This window comes from Aythya fuligula, chromosome 10 (assembly GCF_009819795.1).
Source record: "Aythya fuligula isolate bAytFul2 chromosome 10, bAytFul2.pri, whole genome shotgun sequence".
Lineage (NCBI taxonomy): Eukaryota > Metazoa > Chordata > Aves > Anseriformes > Anatidae > Aythya > Aythya fuligula.
This window is the reverse complement of record NC_045568.1, coordinates 588,012-613,751: the sequence shown is the minus strand read 5'-3', so window position 1 is coordinate 613,751 and position 25,740 is coordinate 588,012. Positions and strand designations below refer to the sequence as shown.

The 25,740-nt window shown below is 35.9% G+C and overlaps 1 protein-coding gene across 7 annotated transcripts in view; it reads right to left on the bottom strand.

Annotated features, from left to right (window-relative positions):
* The window catches only part of ERC2 (ELKS/RAB6-interacting/CAST family member 2), a 551,904-nt gene that overhangs the window by 412,107 nt on the left and 114,057 nt on the right, over nucleotides 1-25,740 (bottom strand). For all 7 annotated transcript variants that reach the window (XR_004253689.1, XR_004253691.1, XR_004253692.1 and 4 more), the window contains exon 4: nucleotides 9,414-9,488. Coding sequence is in view for 1 of the 7 variants with exons in the window: in XM_032193894.1 (XP_032049785.1) it covers nucleotides 9,414-9,488 (75 nt within the window). In the remaining 6 variants the exon portion in view is untranslated. The remainder of the gene's footprint in view (nucleotides 1-9,413; nucleotides 9,489-25,740) is intronic.

Here is a 25,740-nt window from a genome sequence, read left to right as displayed (position 1 = left end):
CAGTACTGCATCCAGTTTTATGCCATGCAGTACAAGACATTGATAAACTTGAGTAAGCTCAGCAGGGGGCCAAGGGGGTTGGAGTACTTGCCCTCAAAGAAGAGGCTGAGGAAACTGGGATTGTTCAGCCTGGAGAAGAGAAGGCTTCGAGGCAGGCGTAAAAACAGCCATCCAGTACAAGTATTACATTTTGAGAATAAGCATTTGAACAGTTTGCCCAGTGAAGTGTAGTCCATCCCTGGAGGTTTTCAAGATATGACATGATAAAACCCTGAGCATCTCTCTTCACCTGGTCATGAGACAATTCTCAAATAGATATGAATTTCAAGGTGACAGAAAGAATTTTTAACCAAATTAAAAAAAAAAAAATGTTTAAAAAAATCTAATTCCATTTATGCATATATTAAAAAAAAAAAAAAAAAAAAAAAGTAAATCCTACATCACAGAAAATATCAGAAAATCACTATACTATGGCTATAGCAAGCAGGAAAACACAAACCTCATTTAAAATGGATGAAAATTAGCATCAGGGTGAAAGCATGTTTCTTCACTGAAAGACCAAACATTCATTAAACAGTTTTGTTCCATCAAACAATCAGAGCCACAGTAACAAGTTTCTACTGATAGAGGTATGGGTGTAACAGTCCAATCATACACAGAGAATGGCTCTAAAATAAGCAACAGGGTAAGCACTTACTTACAACCATATAAAGTGGTCAAGAAATTTTTTCACACATCAGAATCCTGATAAATATGCTTAGCCAGCTCCTTCCCAGATAATTCAGAAGTCCAGAGCACAAAATAACACTTTAAAAAAAATCAGTCATAAGATGATGTGAGTGGGGAATAATACTTGTCAGATTTTGCATACTGCTAACATTGAAGAAACAGGAAAATATACATCTAGCTTGCTGCTGAATTCAGTCACTTGCAGCACACTTTGATATACTACTTTTCACTAGCAGATATGTTTCTGAGTTGTAAAACTACGCATATACACCATGCATCCTGTATGAAAAGCTTAAGTGTGCTTTTAATCCAGACAAGAGCTCAGTTTATCTGAAAAGATTTAAAACTTTTTGAGACAAAGGAATTTCAAATAGAAGTTGAGGAGAGCTATCTTCCATGACAGCAAAAATACTTCAGGTTTATAGAGATAAAAATAATGCACTTTGAAGGGGATGATCAAACCCCTTCATCTGTTTTTACAAGATTCCAAATCAACTGCATCCCTTTTTGGAAAAGGACCTACAGTCAAAAAAATAAAAAAATGTCAGAACACAAAGGAAGCAAAAATAATTGTTGGAATATAAAACCTACTGCTCCTTATCTTTTACCTCACTAGCTGTTTGTTTTCTGGAAAATAACTGATACTGAAAATGTTGATGATGATCTTAATCAGCAGTTCATATTTTTATTTTTTGAAGGACATGTTCAAAGAGAAAGTATTCTTACCAAAAATTATTTAAAAACACCAAGGAGCTGACCAGGGATGCAAGGAATAAATAAAAATAAATGAATAAAACACACAAAGTTCTGGAAGATTTCCAATCATTTTTAAAGTAATATGCATGTATCTAATGTAATAATGGTGTTGTTTGTTTGCTTGAATGATAAATTTTCAAGTTCTTATTTTAACATACAGGCAAAATGCAACTTTAATTAGTAGCTTTAGCATTAATAACATTTCCAATAGGATTAGAGTACAAACGTTTCCTAAAATGTTTATTAATATTTGTCCAAGCAATCAGTGTTACTTATGCCATAGAGCAAAGGCCATATGAGTAATCACACACACACACACACACACACAAAAAAAAAAGTAATCTCTCTATTGAAAGCAAACAGCTTTCACATGAGAGAAAACAGACTTTTCTTTTTTCACAGGATAACTGTTCTATTCACAGAACATTTTATAAAAATTATAAAAAAGTAAAGTAAAAGTTTAGGCTGGAAAGAAAATAAAATGCAAGAACACTTATTACACTTTATCATTTGGATAAACTGCATGAAAAGAAAATTACTGAAAAAGAAAAAATTAAAAGCTATCAGGCTGAGGTAGAACAATAAATACAGTGATTGTTGAAGCTCTCACAGACACTGCAATCAAACCAGGTTCTGCCATCAGACATCTTTTTAGAAGCTTTCTATTTCTGCTACTGAAGATAAAAGCAAAATTGAAGTTTCATTGCCCTTTAGAATGATTTTGCCCTAAGTAAATTAATACTTACTTACATGACTTGTTATGACATATCATCTGGGAGTAGTCTTCATCAAATCTCTCCAGGTAAGTCTTTAAGAGTCTATTTTCTATTGTTTGATTTTTTTTCTTATATACCATATTTACATTTTACACATTTGCAAATATAATATGGCAGAAATAATTCAAAACACATTAGCCTGTTTCACTCTTTTGAAGGTTTATTCATCAGAGAATAACATTTAAGCTTTATGAAAAATATAAAACAAAGTAAATAAAATGCTTCCAAAATTTATCACAAGTTTGAGTTCTCAAAGGACACGTTTATTTTCAATCAGATCTCTGTGTACTGTGATTAGAGCTGTGTACACTAGTTTTCCTATCTCCAGAAAAAAAAAAAAACTGGCACTGTCAGTTCAGTATTAACTTCTTATTGGAACATAATCTAGAAATTGAGAGAAAAAAAATGAAAACTAAAATCTGTTTTAGAATCAAAACCATCAGTGATAAGTCCGGAGAGGAGCCAGACTTCACCTTCACTGGCTGTTCAAGGTGTCAAAGGTACCGCTTCCTACGTATGAACAATACAGGACTGATAATTCTGCAAATACACCAGACAGGCAGCTGGATTGCCCAGCAAACCTGTAAGTTTCCTGTCTGGACAGCTACTAGAAAGCAAGGAAGGTGGTAGCTCAAACTTAATACAGACAGCCTGGAGCTCCCATTGGGTACTGTGACGGGTGGATTTGGGTTGGCTTACAGGATAGGTAGAATGTCTCATAACTTTGCTTTCACTGAAAGTTTTGACAGAGTAGGCACATTCCCATAAACTCTTCTGATTCTGCTGAATCAGCATTTTCCCACAGAAAATTTCAGTTGGAAGCTTTTCAACCAGCTCTTGTTGTGGCACGGGGTCTGGCAATCCTTCAGAAACTGAAATAGGAACAGATGCTTTATTTCCTTCAAACCTCTAAGACTTATCTTCATTAGCAGCATTCACTAAGTGGGTCTGTGTAGAATCACTAAGAAGATTCCTTTGCAGCCCTATGAAGGAAGAAGCTTAGTATTAAGTAGTACTAATAAACATCTTCTGCATTCTACAACAATGCAGCTTTTCTGCAGTTTTCGTGTCAGGCCTTTCGTGTATATCTCTGGTAAAAGACACAAGGTTATATAGCAGGATTTACTATATAGATCAGGGTACTCACTCTATCTGTCCCCTCCTTCCTGCAATAACCAATACTTCTACATCTTCTGTGTTATTAGAACAATGTTGCAGACATTCTGTGAGAGGGCAGGGCTGTTGACTCCTTGGCCTAGCACAAATTCACCTCTTTGGAACATGAAACTCAACAAGTAATTGTCCTGATGCTAATGAAGAAAATAACATTTCACAATACAAAGGAGAGCAACCCAACAAATGAGTTTCTACGGTAAAGTTTCAAGAATCTGGAAATAAGATCTTATATTTCCAGCCCCTACCAAAAAAATAAATAAATAGTAAGGCAAAAAATATATACTGTATCAGTCTTTCATCCTCTGAAACGATGAGTAAGAAAAAAAAAATTGCTACTCTTATATAATTTCAAATACATTTGGTACATTTAATAAACTATGCCTATGAAAAATTTTGCTTGTAGAGCATTCCACAAGCAATCAGCAACAAATATTTGAAATTTCACATTTAATAAAACTTGTATGTCAGTGTGCAAATACACAAATACTATACACGACTAGTCTTACCATAAATTTTTCCAATTTAATGCAGTGAATATTGAGGTTTATTTCTGAAGACAAGGGGAAGTGAAATCTCATGCAATCTTAAAAATAGGAGTATATTGCACTGCAAACACACACACACTTTTGCAGAACCAAACCCATACCTGAAATATCAAAGCTGGATCAATACATAAAGATGGCTCTTTCTGCAAGTAAGGTAAACCACAGATATTTTCATTTACAGCTTACCAGCTTAAGACTTCTTAATTCATGTTGTTAAACGATATAAATTTCAGGATAGTCAATGCTGTACAGTTAGGATGAGCTTTATGTTATCAGTAGGCAACTCATTCTGATTTTTGCTCTCAATATCACTGGTTTAAGTCTGGAACTGTGAACAAGATGAGTAAATTTTGACCTAGTGGTAAACAATTTGGATGTAAGTTGTAAGCGAAGATATCAGTGACCTGGCATCTGCCTGCAAACAAAACTCAAGGAAGTATGCATGGGTGCAATGTCAATTTGTCAATTAAAGGAATGCATTTCAATACATTGGCTTTATTTTGTGCTTTAGCAGACAAAGATTTAGGCATGAGAAAAAAAAAAAAAAGTTACTTGTTCCGGTGGAAAAAAAAAATATATATATTCTGGCTTTCTATTCAACACAAATCATAAAATTACATGAAAGCTGTTAGATATTTATTTACACCTTATATTAGTGTGCATTTGCTACCTCTAGCTTCCACATGCTGTATTTTGTATTTTTGTATTTATTTTCAGGACTTGAGAGGCCTCTTTTATATGAAGATACCTCATGTAGGTTATCTACAGACTATAATCTCTTTTCTATCTACGGAGCTCTAACTTTATCTCTTTGATATACACAAAAAAACTAAACTCCTAAAGTTATTCATTATAATGCATGCTTGATAAACTTTTTTAAACATTCTAATGACTTTTGTCTGAACACTACCCAGTTTATCAACATGTTTTTTTTTAATCCATTGACATTAAAAGAAAACACGGCCTTCCAGTAACTGTTGTACATGTGCCAAACGTAAGTTCTCCTTTACACTCCTAATTAAGGTCTTAAAGATAGAGGTAGGGTGGCATTTCATCTTGTCATTTTATAGAAATTTTGTATAAAATACAACAACTATCACTGAGTATCTAACAGGGACTCATCTTACTTCAAAATTCTGTTAAACACTTCAATCAACAAATATTATTCTCTGAGCTTTATAAACAACTAAACCAGGTCTTGCTTACATGCCTAATTATCAGTAAAATTTCCTGTAACATAATTCCAGTGTCATTCTGTAAACATGGAAGATTCAGGACAGAGCGCCTGCTAGAGACTCTCCATGAGAGAACAGAGCTTTAGGCAACTGTTGAATAATTTCTTCTTTAAAGGAAGTTTATGCTGTGAACTTGACAAATAAAGGAACTGGCTAACCCAACAACAATCTCCATAAATATGAGTTATTTATATGAAAAGTATTCTGAAAAATTCTTACAAGGGGAAATACAACCGTCAGCTACTGAGATGCTGCAAAAGAGGAAGGGACAGTGTTTTCCAACCCATCAAACCCACAGCACTAGAGTCAGGAAACATTCTGCCCCTACCTTTAATTTGCCTATTCTTTTACCCTTGCTCTCTGCCTTAGTTACAGATCACTGGAATTACTCATTGTGGAAAGTACAAGAAGAATCCACTGACTCTATATGTCTTTATAACACTGCAATGAGAGGAAAACCATTCAGAATGTCTTTTTGAACTCATTCCTATTCAAGAAATGCTATGCATCAACTAAAGCACCCAGGCTTCCATTTCATATTCAATGTGTAGCTGACTCAATTCATTCAAACAGAATGGCTGTGGGACCTTCCTTTCCAGCATACTTGAAGGGTTAAAAGTTTTTATTTTTAGCCAAATCTCTAATGTCTCTTCAGAACCTTCCTACCCAAGAGAGATGGAAGCCAAGAGAAACAGGCATGTGTCCTTGGACAAGAGGTACGACAGATGGGGAAAGGGATAGGAAGTATTCAGCAGTGGCAAAGCCAGAAGAAGACCATGGGAAAGAATAGAAGTAGTTTGTGAGTAGGGAAAACTGCCTCCTGGTAGAGCCTGGGGAGCCAGGGATGGGACTGTGACAAAAACTAGTGTGAAGGGGAAGTGAAATGCACTGAGTGTGATAAAGAGAAATGTCTACCTGCTTGGAGCCTTGGCAAGGTGGGGGGAGGGTATGGGATCAGCTTGCCATATTAGAGGGCAATCCTCCCCCTCCTTCTATCCTCAACATTGCAGGGAAATTATTGCTTCAATGCTCGATCATTTAAAACAAATGTTTCACTTTTTTTTTTTTTTTTCCAAAACAAATGTTGCCTGGATTAAGACAATTTAAATTTGCAAATTTTCCAAAGCTGGGATTTCTAATGAAAACTGCTGATTAATCATGTAGATTTCAACATCTTCTTTTCAATATTAGACCTACTTTAGAAAGGGCAACCTCAAAGCAGTGCTCAGAGCAAAAGACAGACCTGTGTGCCTTGGAGCTGAGGGGCAGCTCCACCTCTGAATGCTCCAGCAACATGATTACAGCCTCTCCCATGACAAATGAAAGCCCTGGTTATTACAAAGATCAGATTTTTTATAAACAGAAGATGACACTATTCCCAGCTCTCCTGGGACACAAAGACTGTCTTCCTGAACAGACACTGTAAGAGAAGCTCTAACTATACATTTACATTTTTGTATTTTCTGTATGTGTCCCCACCCCATCCCATACTCCCTCATTCTTTTCAAAGAATTCTAGTACACAAAGAGGAATTGGGAATTATTTTGTAAACATAACTTTTTTTTTTCTTGTTACATTTTGTTGATAACCCACATGGAAGACCATAAACTATTCTAAGCACACTATTTCAGTATCACAAAAATATTAAATTTGTTATACTGAATATTAATAGGAAGAAAAAAAAAAAAACAGGTTTCTCAGCGAGTGTCCTACTTTGCCAAAATACACGTTTAAATTTCATACAGACTTCTGAACTGGAATAAATAGTGAAATTCCAAGGAAAATGCACATAAGATTATGGAATATTGAAATTGAAGTATCTTCTCTGCTGTTCATATAATCCAAACTAATTATTATCCATTAATAGGCAGATACTGCATTTAGGAATTTACTGCTGCTGTTGTCACTGTGTGTTAACTGCAACCTTCAGACATACTGAACTCATTTGCTCATAACAGAAGTCACTGGCAAAATGAGACCTTTAATTTGCACTTCTTTCAAGACTGAAATGAAAGACCACCATTAATGTATTTGAGGCAGCATCACAGATTATCCTGAGCATGGTATTTTTCTTAAAGACAGATTCCAGATTCATAGCATTATGTGAAAATATCTTTTTAAATTAGCTTTTTTTTTTCTTTCATTATTGTGGGAAGAAAAGCCACAACATTTCAGTAATATTATATATCAAGAAGAATAAACTGTGTTTAGGACTAAGATAGGTGTTTCATCACATTTTGTCATACCACTACTGATACAAAAAATATGTTCCTTAAGTTGGATGTAAAACAGTGACCAAATAACCACCAACGGAAGTATTGTTAGCCCTCCTGAAACTTTTGTTTGTTTGGTCTCAGGTTTGGGGGTTTAGTTTTCCTGAGGCATAGGGGGAGTTGGTTTGTGGTATTTGAGTCTTTTAAAAAGTAACATTTAATTCTCATTACTCAGCAATGCTGTGCTTGTTTTTTAATCAAGTCTTACCAAGAAAACAAAATAAGGATGGTGGAGATTTTTAACACTCATTTTAAACAACATAGTGTTTCACTAAGCTCTAGAGAACTCACACATTTGTAGAGTGAAGACAAGGTTGTCTGCTTACAAAAGTAAAATAAAGCTGCAAGTGACTTTTACTGACAAATAGAAAATAGGCTATACAAAATCCAGTTAATAGCTGATAAAAGCCCTTCCCCACCAACAAATGCTTCTACTCTAGTTTGACAGTAGTTACCATGATCAGTCTTGGCAAACCACAAATAGTTTTCAAAAAGAGAAGTAGTACTTCTTTAATGCAGGAACATGAGTAATATTCAGCTCAGTGCTGAACAATCAGTAAATTATCAGTACAGATAAGAATAGCTGCTATTTGTGATGTCAACTTATAGTGTTCTGTGAGTACTCTGTTATGGCTTAGATCTGCCTTCATTTACACAGATTTCTTACTATAATTCTACAGATTTTCATGATGATGCTTCTTGTTATATCAATTTCATATTCCAAAACCATGCACACATTATTTTTACTTACAAATAAAGCTCTTATGCTTTTCTGTATAATTTCTGCATTATTTCATTATTAAAACACTTGAGAGCCAGTCCTTTATACTACAGAATAAATGGGCCAGACTTGGAAATAAGGAAAAACAATAGGAGAAATTGCTATGTAAATGTTTTCTGAATAGCACTACTCCAAATTTGTCTGAAATACACAACTGACATGTATATGTCTAAGATACGAAATCTAGTATGCCAGTTTGTTCATTTACAAGAGTTTTGATTAATTTGTAATGAACTCGACTTTTTATAGAAACAAGTGAAGAGAAAGACAAATATTTATCAAGTGTCTTTAAAAGAGACACATTTCTGCCTTCAGAAAGGCAGCTTTATAAGTTTACCAAGTATATGTTTTATATGTATGAAATTACAGGCCTTCAGATTTCATCTCTTTTCATCCCTAGCTCTGGACAGTAATGGATGCAGAATAATTTTGGTTTAAAGGTTGGAGAAAGAAATACTTATTATTCTTAGCTTCACAGCAAAGTAAATTGAAAAGTAAAAGCAAACATTTAATAGTAAAAGTTATAAACTGAGTAGCTGTGGGTTAACCCTGGCTGGCAGCTGAGCAGCACACAGTGGCATGCTCACTCTCCCTCAGTGGGGTGGGGAAGAAAATCAGAAGGGCAAAAGTGAGAAAACTTGTTCTTTGAGATAAGGCTAGTTTAATAGATAAAGAAAAACTATGTGTGCTAGCAAAACATACAGAATTCATTCGTTAATTCCCATCAACAGGCAGACGTTTAGCCATTTCCAGGAAAACAGGGTTTCATCACACATCTGCTCTGTGGGAAGATAAATGCCGTAACTCTGAATGCTCCCCCCACTTCAGTTTCACTGAATAGCATGCCATTATATGGTATGGAATATCCCTCTGCTCAACTGAGGCCAGCTGTCCCAGCTGCATTCCCACCTTGACTCTTGTCCACCTGCAGCCTGTTCGCTGGGAGGGTGGAGTGAGAAACAGAGAAAGCCTTGATGCTGTATAAGCATAGCTCAGCAACAACTAAAATAGCTGAGCTATCAATTGGTGTTTTGGTCACTAATCCCAACCAGCACCTTACAGACTGCTATGAAGAAAATTACCTCCATCCCAGCCATTCAAGCTAAAAAAATGAATGTATAGGAAACATGCAAAGACCATACCTTCATTTCAATAACTGTTTGAAGAGCCTTTGTCTTTGCTGGCTCAGGCTGAAGTTGGGTTCTTCTATGTAACTCCTGTGGAGGGACACGATAGAAATAAGCCTGATGACTCATCTTTCCATTATTTTAATCACTCATGAACGTATTGCAGCAAAACAGAAGTCTGATTATTAGAGCATGCAACTCCAAATGCTACAGGTGCTTCCCTCTCTATAATCCCTCTAACACCACTGTAGTCCCTTTCTTATATTACAGTCAAGTCTGCTGGCACATGCACTATTACTGAAACCTCTATCAATAATTAATGTCAACTGTGACAAAGCCAGCAAGTAATTTCTTAGTCCAAATGCAACACTGCTGTTTCTGCCTAGATATCAAAATTTAGTCCATTCAGTTGTGCTACTAGTTCAAATACTGTTAAGAGTCATGTACATGTAAAATCTTCTACTGTTGTTTCATTTTAGTTTTTCCACTGATACCTGAAATAAGCGATTTAAAAACATTATATTTAAATTTGATGTTTTAAGGATAGTAATTACATAGTGGGCTGATGCAACATCCTCTACATTAGCAATAACATTTCAGTTTTCACATTTTCGTATTTTTTACTCATTGTACTGAACACAAAGCAGAAAAAGATTTTAATCATTAGATAAGACATACAATTAACAGAATTAGTGCCTACTGGTCATTGTAAAAAGAGAGAACAAAGATGGCATCACTCAGGCTCTTACAAAACACAGTTGTATCTTGGTCTAAGGTATCACAAAAAAAATGCACATTTACATAGAGCAATGTAGAGCTGTAATGAAACATTACTTCAGAATTTGATGATGCTTATACCCCTCCTACAAACGGTCCAACCAATTTGTAAGAAACCAAAATAGGACAGACTTGGCCATACACAGTTCCCCTCAAAAGGGCAGGACTGCCAAGGCAGATATCTTTCTCACCCTGGTTTTCCTGCACATCAGTGCTCTACATTCACACTTGAGCTAACTTTATAACAATGACCAATACATTTTTGCCTGGTAGGCTGAGAAGCTGGATGCGTTCACTGAAAGACAGGTTAACTGACTCCAGAACCTGAGCTATTGTGTATTCCAAATCGTGCTTCTCCCAGATCGTCTTGAAATTCAGGAAAAAGAGTAATCAAAAAACATAACACCGTGATCCTTATCATCTTCACCATTACATAGTGCAAATATTCACTATTTGTACAGTACCTACCAATGACACCTTAGCCAATAACCAAACCAATAACCAAACCTCCTAAGAATCCCAGCAATGTAAGTAATTACGAAGAAGAGAAATAATGAGTTGTATGCTGTCTTGCCTATTCTATTTTGCTCATTCTGTGTACCTTCCATAGAAGAGATGTACAAAAACATAATGGTTAAATGGATAAATATAAACTGCTAAATTAGATTCTGACATTAAATACATTAAATATTAAAAATATTGCATTAAATAATAAATATATAGGTATATTTAAACCATCTCTAACATATGAGAACATTGAATTTCTAATTTTGCACTGGGCATTTAAGAAAACATCTGAATGCTCCTTTCTCCTTGTTTTTGTATTTCTATTTTTCTGATTCTCTGTGTTATAAAAAGAAAAATCTTTGCAAATCACCTATCCAGAGGGAATCTTTCAATCACCACCAGCTGGTTGTCTCAGATGAAACAAGTACATTCACCACACAAATGTTTTAGAAAAATAAGAGTATGTCATAGATTTGTCATAACAAAAGTCATGGAAAAATAGCTGGCCAGACCATTATCTGATCAGCAAAAATTACAGCTAATTTTAAGACCAGACTTTGCTCCCCAAAGTCACATAAACTGAGCTGGAATATAAACAGGATTCCATACATTACCCAGGGAGACAAACCAGAGTTTCCACCCCCTTAGCCAAAGATGAATAGACTGCCAATGATGAGTATTCCTAGATGTCTATCATAGCATGAAGACTTGCCTCATAATACTTTCCCTGTTTGCTTTATGAATCAATCTGAAGCTGGCTGATTTAAAAGCTTTTCTTCCCTATCCCTGATGGTAAAATGAAGCAGACTAAGATTCTGGAGAAGATCAGAATATTACTCCCACTTTATTATTTTGTGTGGGTTTTCTTCCAATCACATTCAAATGTTTGGAGACTCCCGAAGGGCTCAGTTCTTGAATTTATGTTGGTCTATGTACGTGTTTTTTCTTTTGGGGTACTGATTCAGGGATATACTTTTGGGGTACTGCTTCAAGGATATTACCACTTTATGAGAATGATAACTTATACCGATTGTTTTACTGTCTGAGGTCATCTGAAGGGTTTCAGATTTGCCTGAACAGCTAAGCAAGAGATATTCTGAACATTTCATGAAGTCATTAATAGCCTAAGGAAACCAGATTTTTATCCATTACATCATTTCTGAATGGCGCTTCTTTGTCTTTTTAATTTGAAGGCATTGGTGTCCATCAGTGCTGGTCAGTCTTTAAGCACTGCCTCCAAAAAGCACAGGATCAGGCAATTCCAAAATATCGTAAGTCAGGCAGGTGGGGCAGAAGGCCAGCCTGGCTGACCAGGGAACTTCTACTGGAGCTTAGGCAAAAAAAGAAAGTGTACGGCTGCTGGAAGGAGGGTCAGGCAATGAGGAAGGAATACAGGGATGCTGTTCGTATTTGCAGGGAGAAAATTCGTGGGGCCAAAGCCCAACTAGAGTTGAAGCTGGCCATGTTTGTGAGAGACAATAAAAAAAAGGTTTTTATAGATATGTGAACAGAAAAAGGAGAACCAGAGAAAACATAGGTCCACTACTTGAAGAGGAAGGTCTCCTCACAGACAATGACATAGGCAAAGCAGAGACATTTAATGCCTTCTTCGCCTCTGTCTTCAACACTGATGATGGGCTTTGGGATCCAGGGTGCCCTGAGCTGGAAGGCCATGATGGTGGGAATGATAAACTCCTGAACGTGTGCGGGATTTGCTGCTCTACATGGATCCCTACAAGTCCATGGGTCCAGATGGGGTTCACCCCAGGGTGCTTAAAGAGCTGGCTGATGTCATTGCAGGACCTCTCTCAATTATTTTTCAATGATCTTGGGAATCTGGAGAGGTCCCAGTAGACTGGAAGATGGCAAATGTTGTCCCAATTTTCAAGAAGGGCAAGAAAGAAGACCCTAGCAATTACAGGGCTGTCAGTCTCACGTCAGTGCCTGGTAAAATTATGGAGAAGATGATCCTTGAAGTTACTGAAGCGCACCTGGGGGACAATGCAGTCATTGGTCCCAGCCAACACGGGTTCATGAGGGGTAGGTCCTGCCTAAAAAATTTGATTTCCTTTTATGATAAGATCACCCATCTAGTTGACCAAGGGAAACCAGCTGATGTGATCTTTTTGGACTTCAGCAAGGCTTTTGACACAGTTTCCCATAGGATCCTACTGGACAAAATGTCCAGCATACAACTTAACAAAAACATCATACGATGGGTAAGCAATTGGCTGACGGGCAGGGCTCAAAGGCCTGTGGTAAATGGGGCCACATCTGGCTGGCAGACGGTCACTAGTGGGGTCCCTCAAGGCTCCATTTTAGGGCCAGTCCTCTTCAATGTTTTTATAAATGATTTGGATGTAGGACTAGAAAGTGTTCTGAGCAAATTTGCCAACGACACCAAACTTGGAGGAGTTGTGGACTCAGATGAGGGTGGAAAGGCCTTGCAGAGAGATCTGGACAGATTGGAGAGCTGGGCGATCACCAACCGCATGAAGTTTAACAAAGGCAAGTGCCAGGTCCTGCACGTGGAACAGGGCAACTCTGGCTATACGTACAGACTGGGTGATGAGATGCTGGAGAGCAGCCCCGCAGAGAGGGATCTGGGGGTTGTGGTTGACAGCAAGTTGAATATGAGCCAGCAGTGTGCCCTGGCAGCTAGGAGGGCCAACCATATCCTGGGGTGCATCAAGCACGGCATCGCTAGTTGGTCGAGGGAGGTGATTGTCCCGCTCTGCTCTGCACTGGTGCAGCCTCACCTCAAGTACTGTGTGCAGCTCTGGGCACCACAGTACAAGAAGGACGTTAAACTGTTGGAGAGTGTCCAGAGGAGGGCGACGAAGATGGTGAAGGGCCTAGAGGGGAAGACATATGAGAAGCAGCTGAGGGCACTGGGCCTGTTCAGCCTGGAGAAGAGGAGGCTGAGGGGGGACCTCATCACAGTCAACTACAACTTCCTTGCGAAGGGAGTGGAGAGGCAGGTGACCTATACTCTGTAAACACCAGTGATAGGATGAGCAGGAACACTGTTAAGCTGAGGCAGGGGAAGTTTAGGCTGGACATCAGGAAGAGGTTCTTCACCGAGAGGGTGGTTGCACACTGGAACAGGCTCCCCAGGGACGTAGTCACTGCACCAAGCCTGTCTGAATTTAAGAAGTGATTGGACTGTGCACTTAGTCACATGGTCTAAACTTTTGGGCAGACCTGTGTGGTGCCAGGAGTTCAACTTGATGATCGTTATGGGTCCCTTCCAACTCAGGATATTCTATGATTCTATGATAATTTCTTTTAAGAAAAAGTCCAGGGAGCCTAAAGAAACTTTGGGTAAGGGAGAGGTAGGGAAGGGTTGGCTGTTTTTTTGTTTTGTTTTTCAACAAACAAAAAAGCACAGCGTCAGGGATAGTTTAACTTGCACTCCATCAAATGGAACTCTTGACACTTACATCCATGTTAAAGTACTTATGCCATCATCTCTGTAACCATCAAGGTCTATAACACTAATTTCTCAGATATGTGCTCATTTAGGAAATTACACTTTCGTTACATCCCCTGACATCTGTTTCACTGCAATTGCTATTACATCTGAATAACTACTTCTTACATACAAATTAATTATAATCCTGCATAATCAGATACCCACACCACATAATTAGCCCTAGAATTTCATAGTGATGCTTAGCTGTCAAGGTGGTTAACACACCCCCACAAAACTGACATGTAATCAGATCTTTTTCTTCAAAATTCTCTAGTATTCTTTTAGACCACAATGAGCCTTAAATGAAAACTGGCTGTTGCTTTCTCCTTCCATGTTTCTGAGACGTTAGAGTAGCATTCACTTTTTATTTTTCTGGCCTCATGAGTAACTTCAGCACACCATTTTAATACTAATTTAAGCATCAGAAAATACCGAGAGGAGGCATTTTTTATACTTCCTTAAAAATGGTGAAAAAAATCCTGTTCCTTTGTTCAGAAATGGATAAGATGACCTTTCAAGATTTTCTCATTACTGACTGATATTCAACGCCTGCACTACCTAGCATCAGCTATATGAACCTAATACTAATTTAGGTTGAAACAAAACTGCCCTTTCATCCCAGCTTTATTGTAACTCTTCATCACTTGGCTGGAGGAAAGCCAGAGTGCTACAAACTGATCTTTCTTTTATTCTGTTTCTGATGTATTAAAGTCCCTAAGATCATTGATAACTGTCTTGTTCTGATTAGATGAGATTTACTGAAGTCTTTCAGTTCAAAGATTACATAAACACTGTTAATGCAGTTCAAGATTTTACCTTCTATTTACATAAAACCTCCTCAAATAGCATTACACAAAGTGATAAAATGAAAAGGACTGTTGCAGATAACAGGCAGTTTAGGGATGGCATCCAACTCAAGAAATTCTCAGTGAGTGCTTCCATTTCAAGTGGTAATTTTTAAATAATTAAAGAATAGGATGAAAATGGAATCACAAAAGATTTTTTAAAAAGAAAAAAGTCAAAATTTAAGACATACAAAAAATAAAGATATAATACAAAGACATCATAGTTAAATAACCTTTGGGAGAAGTGAATGATTAAAGATGGCAGCAACTTTTCCTAAGGCAACATAAGTACAGGTGTAGAAAACCATTCTATTAGTAAATCTAACTTCTTGTATTCCTAATTAGGATGTACAAGTCAGTAATTTACAGCAGGTGATGGTATAAGAGCTGCTAAGTCTCTCAAGTACCTCAACAAAACAGACTGTTTCCATGCTCCTGGCAAAGGAAGCCTTGGTATTATTTCTACATGACTAGCTTCTCTGGACTTGAAAATTTAAATCAGGAATATATTAATAATTCTAATCAATTATTTCATTTAAGTAAAATCACACCACTCACCAAAAGTATCTAAACAGTACTATCTTTAGCCAAAAATACCATTAGAAAGACCAATCAAATAATACTTAATGAAAATACTACAAAAATGTAACATATAGGAATTAATTTATTTGTAATGCATAAGCTCATCTTCTCTTTCCTGTTTTCTACCCCTTCCCATCTACCCCTAGCCAAAATGGCATCACAGTAATTTAGATTAAAGCATATTTAAGAAATCCTGATCAAGCTATCTGTCTGGAAACTGACAACAATAAAAAAAAATTCCACATCTGGCTGCAGTGTGCAGTAAAATAAAACATGCTCAGAAATTATTCCAAAGCACACATTGCCATTGGTCTTGTTTTACAGAGCCAGTACTATAGGTACATGAGCTCTGTGAGAACCAGTTGGGATTTGACCCAATTTCTCAAACTATGTTTATAGTTTGAAGAAATGAAAATGTGAAGACAAGCTATGAAATGAAAAATTATGGGAAACAACAAATTGATAGCTATATGAGTTCTGTACTAGAGAAAGTTTTTTCATATAATAGGTGTATTAGAATTTAAATTCTCAGTTAAGCCGACTACTCAAGATGCAGGCCTAATTTTCTCTCCATTGAGCGTTTTCCGATAAACGGACAAATAAGAGTTGAGATGAATACCAATGAATTTAGCGGTAAGTTTCATGAATTAAATACTAACAAGCTCTGAAAAACACATCAATACTCCAACACCACAGATGAGTCTAGCAATAACCTCACTGGCCTCAGTATTACTCTTGGACAACTGTTCTTAAACCACTCCTTGCCTACATTAGAAATCTTGGCTGTGTGAAGACATAGGGGAGAGAGGAACAAAGTTTTTACACCAGGATAAAACCACCATAATGAATCACTATCTATTGAAAAAAAATAAAAATCGTACTTCAATATATTCTTGAACTCATGCATAAAATAAGAACTTACGATATGTTTTACCAAAGTGCCCCTGAAGACTCTTAAGGGAAAATAATCTGAGCATTAAGAAACTCAGCTTTTGACTTGTATGTCAAAAGCACCTTAAGCAACCACATATGTTGTCATACTTGAAGAGTGTCCTCTGGCAATAGACCACATAGAAAAAGTTTCAAGCAAAAAGGTGATTTGTGTATGGAGCTTGAAATGCATGTGGGACAATTCAGTTTCTAATTGAAAGCACGTCGAATGTTCCCTGAAAGGAGCTACTGAAAATGTAGTTTCACCATATTTCTTGAGCATTTATTTTCTTTGTAGAAGGAAAAAAAATATCTAGAGGACTATGTCTTTTTGTGCCCAAAATTGACGCTCTTTTTTCCTCTTACTAAAATTATTTCCCAAAATAAGAAATGTTATTGCCTCACAAATATCTTCCAAGAAAGAAGCCTGTTGATGACTTTGTTCTCTCTTTTCCTTATCTTAATTTTGTTTAAAAATCCAGAACAAAACCCGTGAATGCACGTAAGTAAAGACTATATATTTGTTGTCAAAGGAAGTGGATGACAACCAAAAAATAAAACTTCCAGTCAACACTTCTATTTATGCAACATACACAGTGAATACATTCTGGCTAAAAGATTATTTCTACTTTTCACAGTGTGTACAAAGTCTAAAACTGCATGAAAAACTATGCCATTAAAAAAAACAATCAAACAAACAAAAAAAACACATTAAAATAGACATTTATCAATAACTTATTGTACTAATAGAATTCACCTGATTTACAGTAAATAAGCAAGTGAAATGGATTTATAACAGAAACAGTTGTATAAACCAAGATTTTCTTTTTTTTTTTTTTCCCCTGTAATAACAGAATTTCACCTTAGGGATACTGAGAGTAGACTTCCCTAGCCCCCACCATCAGCAGGATGCAGCCAAATCTTAAAGGGTGACATTGCAGCAAAGATTACCAAATACAGTTCTAACATCTAGAACACAGAACAGAGTTGCAAAATGTGGCTTGCCAGCCCTGCTCTTCATAAATACAAAAAATATTTTGAAGTGGGTACACTATTGTGTGATAGGATGTTACGAGCAGTCTCAACATATAGTGCTTATGGTATTTCTATGGGATATTTCTTCTTCTTTTCTATTTCATATAAGCAGAGGAAAACAGTTTTCCTATTGAGCTTCTCATTACAATAACTAACATCCTGCTAATTTCTCTAAACAAGCTGAAATGTAAGTCACAACTGTCCTAGTCTAGAAAAGCAAGAAGATAATGTCAATACCCATATTAATGCATCCTCCGTCTTCTGCCCTACGCATACACCTAATGATTTCTGAATTTCTGTTCTGCATCTGTGCTCCTCTTCAGCCCCAAATGCAGGTTTAAAAAAAAACAAAAAACAAAAAACAAAAACTATTACTTCTTAAAGAGAAGCAAAATAATACTGCCAAAAATAAAGCCAAACCCTACTACTCCAAGTCAAAGTACTACATATTTCATACACTTGACAGTCCTCCTAAGTTTACTGAAAAATATGAGTAGCATATTGACTTCTTGCTAGCTGTTCAAATATGCAGTTCCCTTGTTTTTTTTTTTCCTGGTACCTATCACTTTTGTAAACTCTGTATTGATAAAACAGTCTTTTTGGAATATCACTGCAAATAACCTGTAATAACCAAGGAGAAGTGTTGGCATACACATCCTCACATTGCAGTAATACTTTGAATGGACTAGCACGAGACTTTCCTTAATTTTGAAAAGCATAGTTTCATAACTGCATATACCAATATCCATAATTATTATTAATGGATATACTGCTGTTACCATTATTCCAGGCTTCCTTCTATAGTGTATCCCATACTGTCAATTTTCCCTTCATATTGGCTCAGTGGAATTGCTAGTTATAATAATTTATGGTTTTCATTTTCAGTTCCTTAATTCTGCAGGAAGTGCTTTTCTAAATATGGGTGTGTTTTACATACTTACATATAAAATTACTGCTGGTTTAAGCTATTTAGTATTTAAACATCAGGCCTTAATCAGCAAAGCTAACAAACATCAGAGTTAATAAGACTTCAAATGTGTAAGCTCTTTGGCTCTTTGGTATAGCATTTTAATGCAAACAGTTTTGTGGTAATATTTTGAACCTTCTTCAGAAATGGAATTGTTCAACTTGAATCACAAACACAGGTAAGATATCTCACCATTTTAGTTTTTGATATGAAAGTGTAATTCAGTATTACTCTCAAAATATCCTCCCCTCTAAGGATACTCCCTTATTTCTAAACTTCTGGACTTACTCTGTTCTTCAAATACTTATGTCAGTTATTTAAAAACAAAACAAACAAAAAACACACCATAGGTACTAGGATGAATTTGTGACTCCTGAGTTTCCATCTAAGTGCCTTCAAAGCCAGTCCTAACATTATTTGAAACTGTGTTGTTTACAAGCAAGAAGTTCCTGATAGCTGGAATTTACTTTATATTACAAGTGGAATAGTTGATCATAAGGTGAACATAAATATTCAAAACTATATCTATACATTATGGTAACTTTGCATAATCAAGCACTCTAGAGTCAAATGCTTACTGTTCTGTACTTTTATTTTTATGTACATCTATAATTGTCTTTTATTTAGATTTTAACATCTCCAAGATGGGAAGACGGGAGCCTGTTGTTGTATTATATAATCATTAGAACAAAACAGATATGTATTTAAAAAAAACAATTATAAAGACAACAGTTACCACATTGTCAAATAATGGAATGTAAAAGCTTTCAGAAATTACCAAAATTATTTCCCTTACATATTCAGGCAAATTTCATCTGTGCATTCTCAAGCAGTTATTACATGTGCAAATAAAAGCATTGGATTGCTGGATCAAATAAACACACGCACACAAAAAAGGATTGTCTAAGCATTAAATTCTGTATCTGTTGAAGTCTTTTTTACAATATAACATATAAACATGAACATTATTTGATTAGCTTTCTCCACTACATACAATTTGAACGCACAACATTTATATACTTTAAGATAAATATTACATACTTTAAGATAAATGACTGTGCATACTTCTATGAGTGACATAGGGCCACTGATTAACAAAAAAGAAAAAAAGGGCCACTGATTAACAAAAATTGTTTACAGCTGACAGGCTGTAAATATATTTCAGAGAGGAACATGAGCGCATTAACTGAATTCTGGATAAGAGATGAATATTTATTTCATACAAGTTTGTTTTTGCTGTTTTTTAAGAAAAATCTTATATGCAACACAAACATTTCTACTTTCTTAAACTGTCATAAAAAAATCCTTATAAGTATAAAGCAATCTTTTTTTTTTTTTTTTAATTTCAAAGCATTAAATGAAATGTTTGTGAAAAAAAATTGAAATTGCATTGATTTTCCATTGCCTTTGATCTTTTTTGAAAAGAAATTACGAGAATTGAGAGGCTGGGAGGTGAGTGGTTGGAAATCTGCCAGGCGGGGAAGGACCTGGGAGTATTGGTGGATAGTAGGCTGAATATGAGCCAGCAGTGTGCTCAGGTGGCCAAGAAGGCCAACAACATCCTGGCTTGTATCAGAAGCAGCATGGCCAGCAGGGCTAGGGAAGTGATTGTCCCCCTGTACTCGGCTCTGGTGAGGCCACACCTCGAGTACTGTGTTCAGTTTTGGGCCCCTCGCTACAAGAAGGACATGGAAGTGCTCGAGCAAGTCCAGAGAAGGGCGACGAAGCTGGTAAGGGGTCTGGAGAACAAGTCTTATGAGGAGCGGCTGAGGGAGCTGGCTTTGTTCAGCCTGGAGAAAAGGAGGCTCAGGGGTGACCTTATCGTTCTCTATAAGTACATTAAAGGAGGCTGTAATGAGGTGGGGGTTGGTCTATTCTTGCATGTGCCTGGTGACAGGATGAGGGGGAATGGGATAAAGTTGTGCCAGGGGTGTTTTAGGTTTTAGGAAGAACTTCTTTACTGAGAGGGTTGTTAGGCATTGGAATGGGCTGCCCAGGGATGTGGTTAAGTCACCATCTCTGGAGGTCTTTAAAAGATGTTGAACTTAGCGATATGGTTTAGTGGAGGACTGGTTAGTGTTAGGTCAGAGGTTGGACTCGATGATCTTGAGGTCTCTTCCAACCTAGACAATTCTGTGATTCTGTGAATACAACTCAAATTTAAAGAATCGTACTTTTTAACTGAACACTAAACTCTATATTCATGTTTGCCAAAAAAAAAAAAAAAAAAAAAAAAAACATAAGCATATTTTGCATTTACCTTTTAAAAATCCCTTTTTTGGATCTGTAAGAAACCAAATCTAACCCAAGTCAATGCAGACCTACCTGTCAGTCACAAATTATTTAGGTGCACCAACTAAGTCAGCATCTCTCAACAGGAAAGAGGCAACATTTGCAAATACAGAACATGTATTTCACTTGAATTTATGTTCTATGGAAGAATCACAATGAATCATTACAGAAATACATTTCAGTCAGAATAATATAAAATAGAGCTGATTTTGTACGAGAATACAGGAGTGACAGAAACACCACTAGTGTTACCTACAAAAACAATTTATCACATAACACGTCACTTAGGACTTGCATGCTAACCATACTGCACACACTACCATACCTACAGAAAAGAAGCATTCCAGTCACATAGTCAACAACCTGTTGAAATTGTTATCATCCAGTTGAACACTTATCATTTTATGAAGTATGTCAAGAGTCTGTTAAACTGAAGTTTATACACCAGCTCACCCTAGTAAAATTAAAAAAAAATAAAAAATAAAAAACATCCACCTAGCACCTGCTCCAATTCTTTCTCCATTGCCTGGAAAACAAACCATTACATGGTAATTTGAATTCATCTGTTCAAGTTTTCTTTCATTCTTACCTTTTTAATCTGAAGGAAAAAAGAAAAAAAATAACTGAAACATAAGGAAGAAAAAACATGTTTGCTCACTGCATAAAATATGCTACAGAACCTTACCTGCATTAAAGTCGTGACCAGTATAAAAGTATTTGATACTGTCTCCTTAAAACAATGCACTTCTCCTCCACATTTTTTTAATGAAATAAAAAGAAAGTTTCTTTATTTTATTCCTTTTCTCATGCAATTAAATTATATATTAAAAAAAGCACTCTGTAACAAACAAGCTGTAGCAATTACAAACCAGTTATTTAAAATTTTCCATTTTTAACTTATTTTTAGGCATGAAGATTACCTCAGAGTAAGTATGCATTTTGGTAATCTTTGGTGCCAGATTTGAGGAAGGGCTGAAAACAGGTTTAGGTTTCAACAAATAAAAATGTTTTAATATACTGAGAACATAGTATGCACTACGTATTATCTGATATCCATATATATATATATTTAGAAATAAAATAACGTAGGAAACCAGGACAATTTATTTAACCCACCGCATCTTCCCTTTTTCCCACTGGATGAACAGCTATGCCAACCTGCACAATGCTACCATTTTCCTGAGGACCTTGCAGCCCACCACTAATGATATAACCAAATGTAAGCCTATTTCATGACTAAAAATAAAGACATGTCCGATTATCATTAATAATCTCATTAATAAGCAGAGATTTATTGTACAGCAAAGAATTCATAACATACGGGAAGAATCATCTGTTCAAATTGTCTTGAACAATAAACTGTTTCTCCAATACATTTGTCTTACGCTCTGCAGTACAGCCTCTACCTTGAACTTCCCTTCAGAACACATTTTTCCCCCAACCCACAAATGAGCCAAGTACATAAGATACATTGATACAAGATACAAAGTCTGACTTTAAAAGAGCCAGCTGAGAATACCTAACCACAACACCACCCCCACCACACACACACAGAAAAAAAAAATTAGAGAAATCCTGATCTCTATTTAAGTCACCTCTCTATTTAATGGTCACCTAATAAATAATTTAACATTTGAGATACTATTTTGTTGATGAAATTAGCATAATAAAATGTAATAATATGTAGATAAGTATATACCACATGAATTCTTTTTATAATATTCTATGGATTAAAGCTCAGAACAGAATGCCAAGCAAACCTCAGCCTGTGTGCTGAAACACAGGCTGTAATATGTCTGTATGATAATGGCGGGGAAGAGGTCTTTCTCTGCCTTTTATTTACAAATTAGTTTCAAAATATAATACATCTCACTGACATATTACAAATGCATGTGTAAAGGTCTTTGAAACAGCCAAGTGAAAGATACTAAGTAATTAAAAACTAAATTGAAAACTAAAACATAAGGAGTAATATTTCATCCAACATTGGCTTTATATCACTTTTTTTAATCACTTATTTACATCACATTGCCAAGTCTCCACTACATAGTCCACTATATTCCAGAAGTTAAAATAGTTTTATTGCACCAATTAATCTTAAGCCCTGTTATTAGCACATAATCATTGACCTTATTAACTCATTGATTATCATGTTATCAGAAAGCTTCTAAGCTCCAAAGCTGTGAGCATCATCCCATGCTTGCATATATTTATGATTTATCCATCTTTCAGTTGTCAGTTTTTCATATAATACTCTTCTGTTAGGAGGTAAGCTTCTGTTAATCCTTGACACTCCCTGTAGGGATTCCATAGCTCACAATGACTTTTTTTCCATACTACTTTCACACTGTACAATCCATGCTTATTATGGAGTCTAACAGTAATCTGATTTAGTCAGTTCTCCCATGTTCATTTTACACAACCCTTCTTTGTCTTACAATTGATTGAGACGTTGCATTTCTCATTTATTTCATATCTATTCCTTAACTTTTTATGGACTTAGACAAGTTCAGTCCCAACAATCCTTTCAAAGATGGTAGTTTACTTTACATGCTTTCCCAATCCTGCCTTTGAGGAATTTGATCTATGCCTCCTATTAATCACTAGAGAGCCTGAACTTACTTTCTTTCACTGGATTAAGTGCATACTACTGACTGAACACACAAAATCCTCAAACTAGGTATAAATATCATGTTACATATTTTTACCTGCTACTACTGTGCTTGTAGGAGCTCTCAGTTAATACAGGCTGTACGATACTGTCACTAAATAACAACAAAAAAAATCTAGTAACTTACCTAGCAACTATATTAATTGTTCGATTTTCCTGAATTTAAATACAGCTATAGACAACTATTACCTGAGCTCTGGTGACATCAGATAACAAAGCTTGTATATAAAGATTATTCAAAGCAAAGAGCTATAAATAGATTTAGTAGAGCTTAGGGATATGGTGTAGAGCTTAGGGATATGGTTTAGTGGAGGGCTGTTAGCGTTAGGTTGGAGGTTGGACTCGATGACCTTGAGGTCTCTTCCAACCTAGAAAATTCTGTGATTCTGTGATTCTGTGATTTGGGTTAAAAACTATGAGATGTAAGCTAACAGTGCAAAGAAAAGAGAAACTGTGTGGAGTAAGAATTGAAACCTAGACAGTATAAAAAGTTACCTGGTGGAAACTTGCCAACAGCATAACTCTGTTGACATATTACAGAAACAATTTATTTCATTGTTTACTCATTCCATTCCTTCGTGGTCAAATACTATCTAGTTATTTACAGCCCTCTATGGGCTTGTCTAGTAGAATCTAGCAGGTTTTCTAGGCCCCTATGTCTTACCACATAACCCCCATTTCCAAAATCACTTCTTTACATATCCTGCCAATTGATAGACTTATCCCACAAATGTCTAAAATTCTTGGCATCAAATCCTGCCTAACAGAAATCTCTTTAGCAACAGGTCCATAGTCCACATCCCAGCATGCTAAAAGCTGCCTTCACATACATTATTAATTTTCTATTCAGATATCCTTGTGTGCCATTATTCAGAAGACTGAATTTCAAGGCTGAACTTCTCGAACCAGTGGTTTGACTCTTTCCTTATTTACATCAGGGTAAGCCAAGTGTAATGCTAATCAATGACATCATTCTAATGCAAAGTCACTGCAAATGAAATCATATGCAAGCCTGTTAAGCATACCAGAATAGAAAAAGCTACCACAAGGTATCTCAGATAAACTTCACATTACTTAGAGGCAACAAAAAGAAAAAAGATATAATATCTTAATATAGCTTAATAGCATACACGCCATCAATAAAATACCTTTAAAAATTAGGCTTCATATGTGCACTTGTCTCTTTAATTGTCCAAGTCCTCCATACCACATCTCTGGAAGCAAGGTTTTAGAAAAGAATCATTTTATGAAAAACAACACCTTAATTTCTTTGCATTTCTAATAAAAACATTTTAAAATAATGGCAGGTTTATAAACATTTATTGTAAGCTCTTCATCTTATTGCACTTTTGGATGACCGTAATTTGTTTAAAGCAGTTTACAACATGAAATAGTATTTCTAAAATAAAACTGAGTGCTCTGTAATCCTTTTTGAGCAAGCTTCTTCTGATCCTCATATCTTCTACATTTTTCTAGATGGAAACCAGAAGTACACTGGATGATCTCATCATAGGGGTGATCTAAAAAAGAATGGTATAATGGTTCTTTAATTCTCTTTTTTTAAAAACAAATAAATTTAGGTAAGATGATTCTGTACTTTGTTTCATTAATATTTACCATGCAGCATTCTAAGACAGCTAATTATCATATCAAATGGGAAGAAATATGAGTCAAAGAGCTGCATCATTACCTTCTTCAATTTAGTCTTTCAAGCTGGATCATCTATTTCTTTTTCTGACCCTTCTCTTACAAAGACATTTCCTGCCAGATCATAGTATCTGTAATACAGAAAAAGGAAAAAAAGAATCCTGGATTCATTTGTAGCTTGTATGATTATTCAACCACTTAAAAAAAATAAAACAGTAGAGACATTATAATCATAATGATGATAAAATAAATTTAACTGAAGAATTAGAAAAGTAAAATGATTCCAAAATACATGCACAAGATGTTAATTTTGTGATGAAAAACAGAAATATGAGAGTAACTGACAAATAATTCTTTAGCCATGGCAAACTTACCACAGAAAAGCATGTAGGACTTCTGTGACTGCAGTCATGAGGAGTACCTTGTATTCACTGGAAGAAATGGGCCACCCTGAAGGACCCCTTTAGTTCTTCTGCCACACCCTGATGTTCTCTGCATCTGCAGATGTTGTATGCATGCAGAACAATCCCTATATACAGAGTAAGTACCAGCTTATGTGCTTGCTTTATTAATCAATAACTTTCACAAAAGGAGAAGTGACAAGTTAAATACAT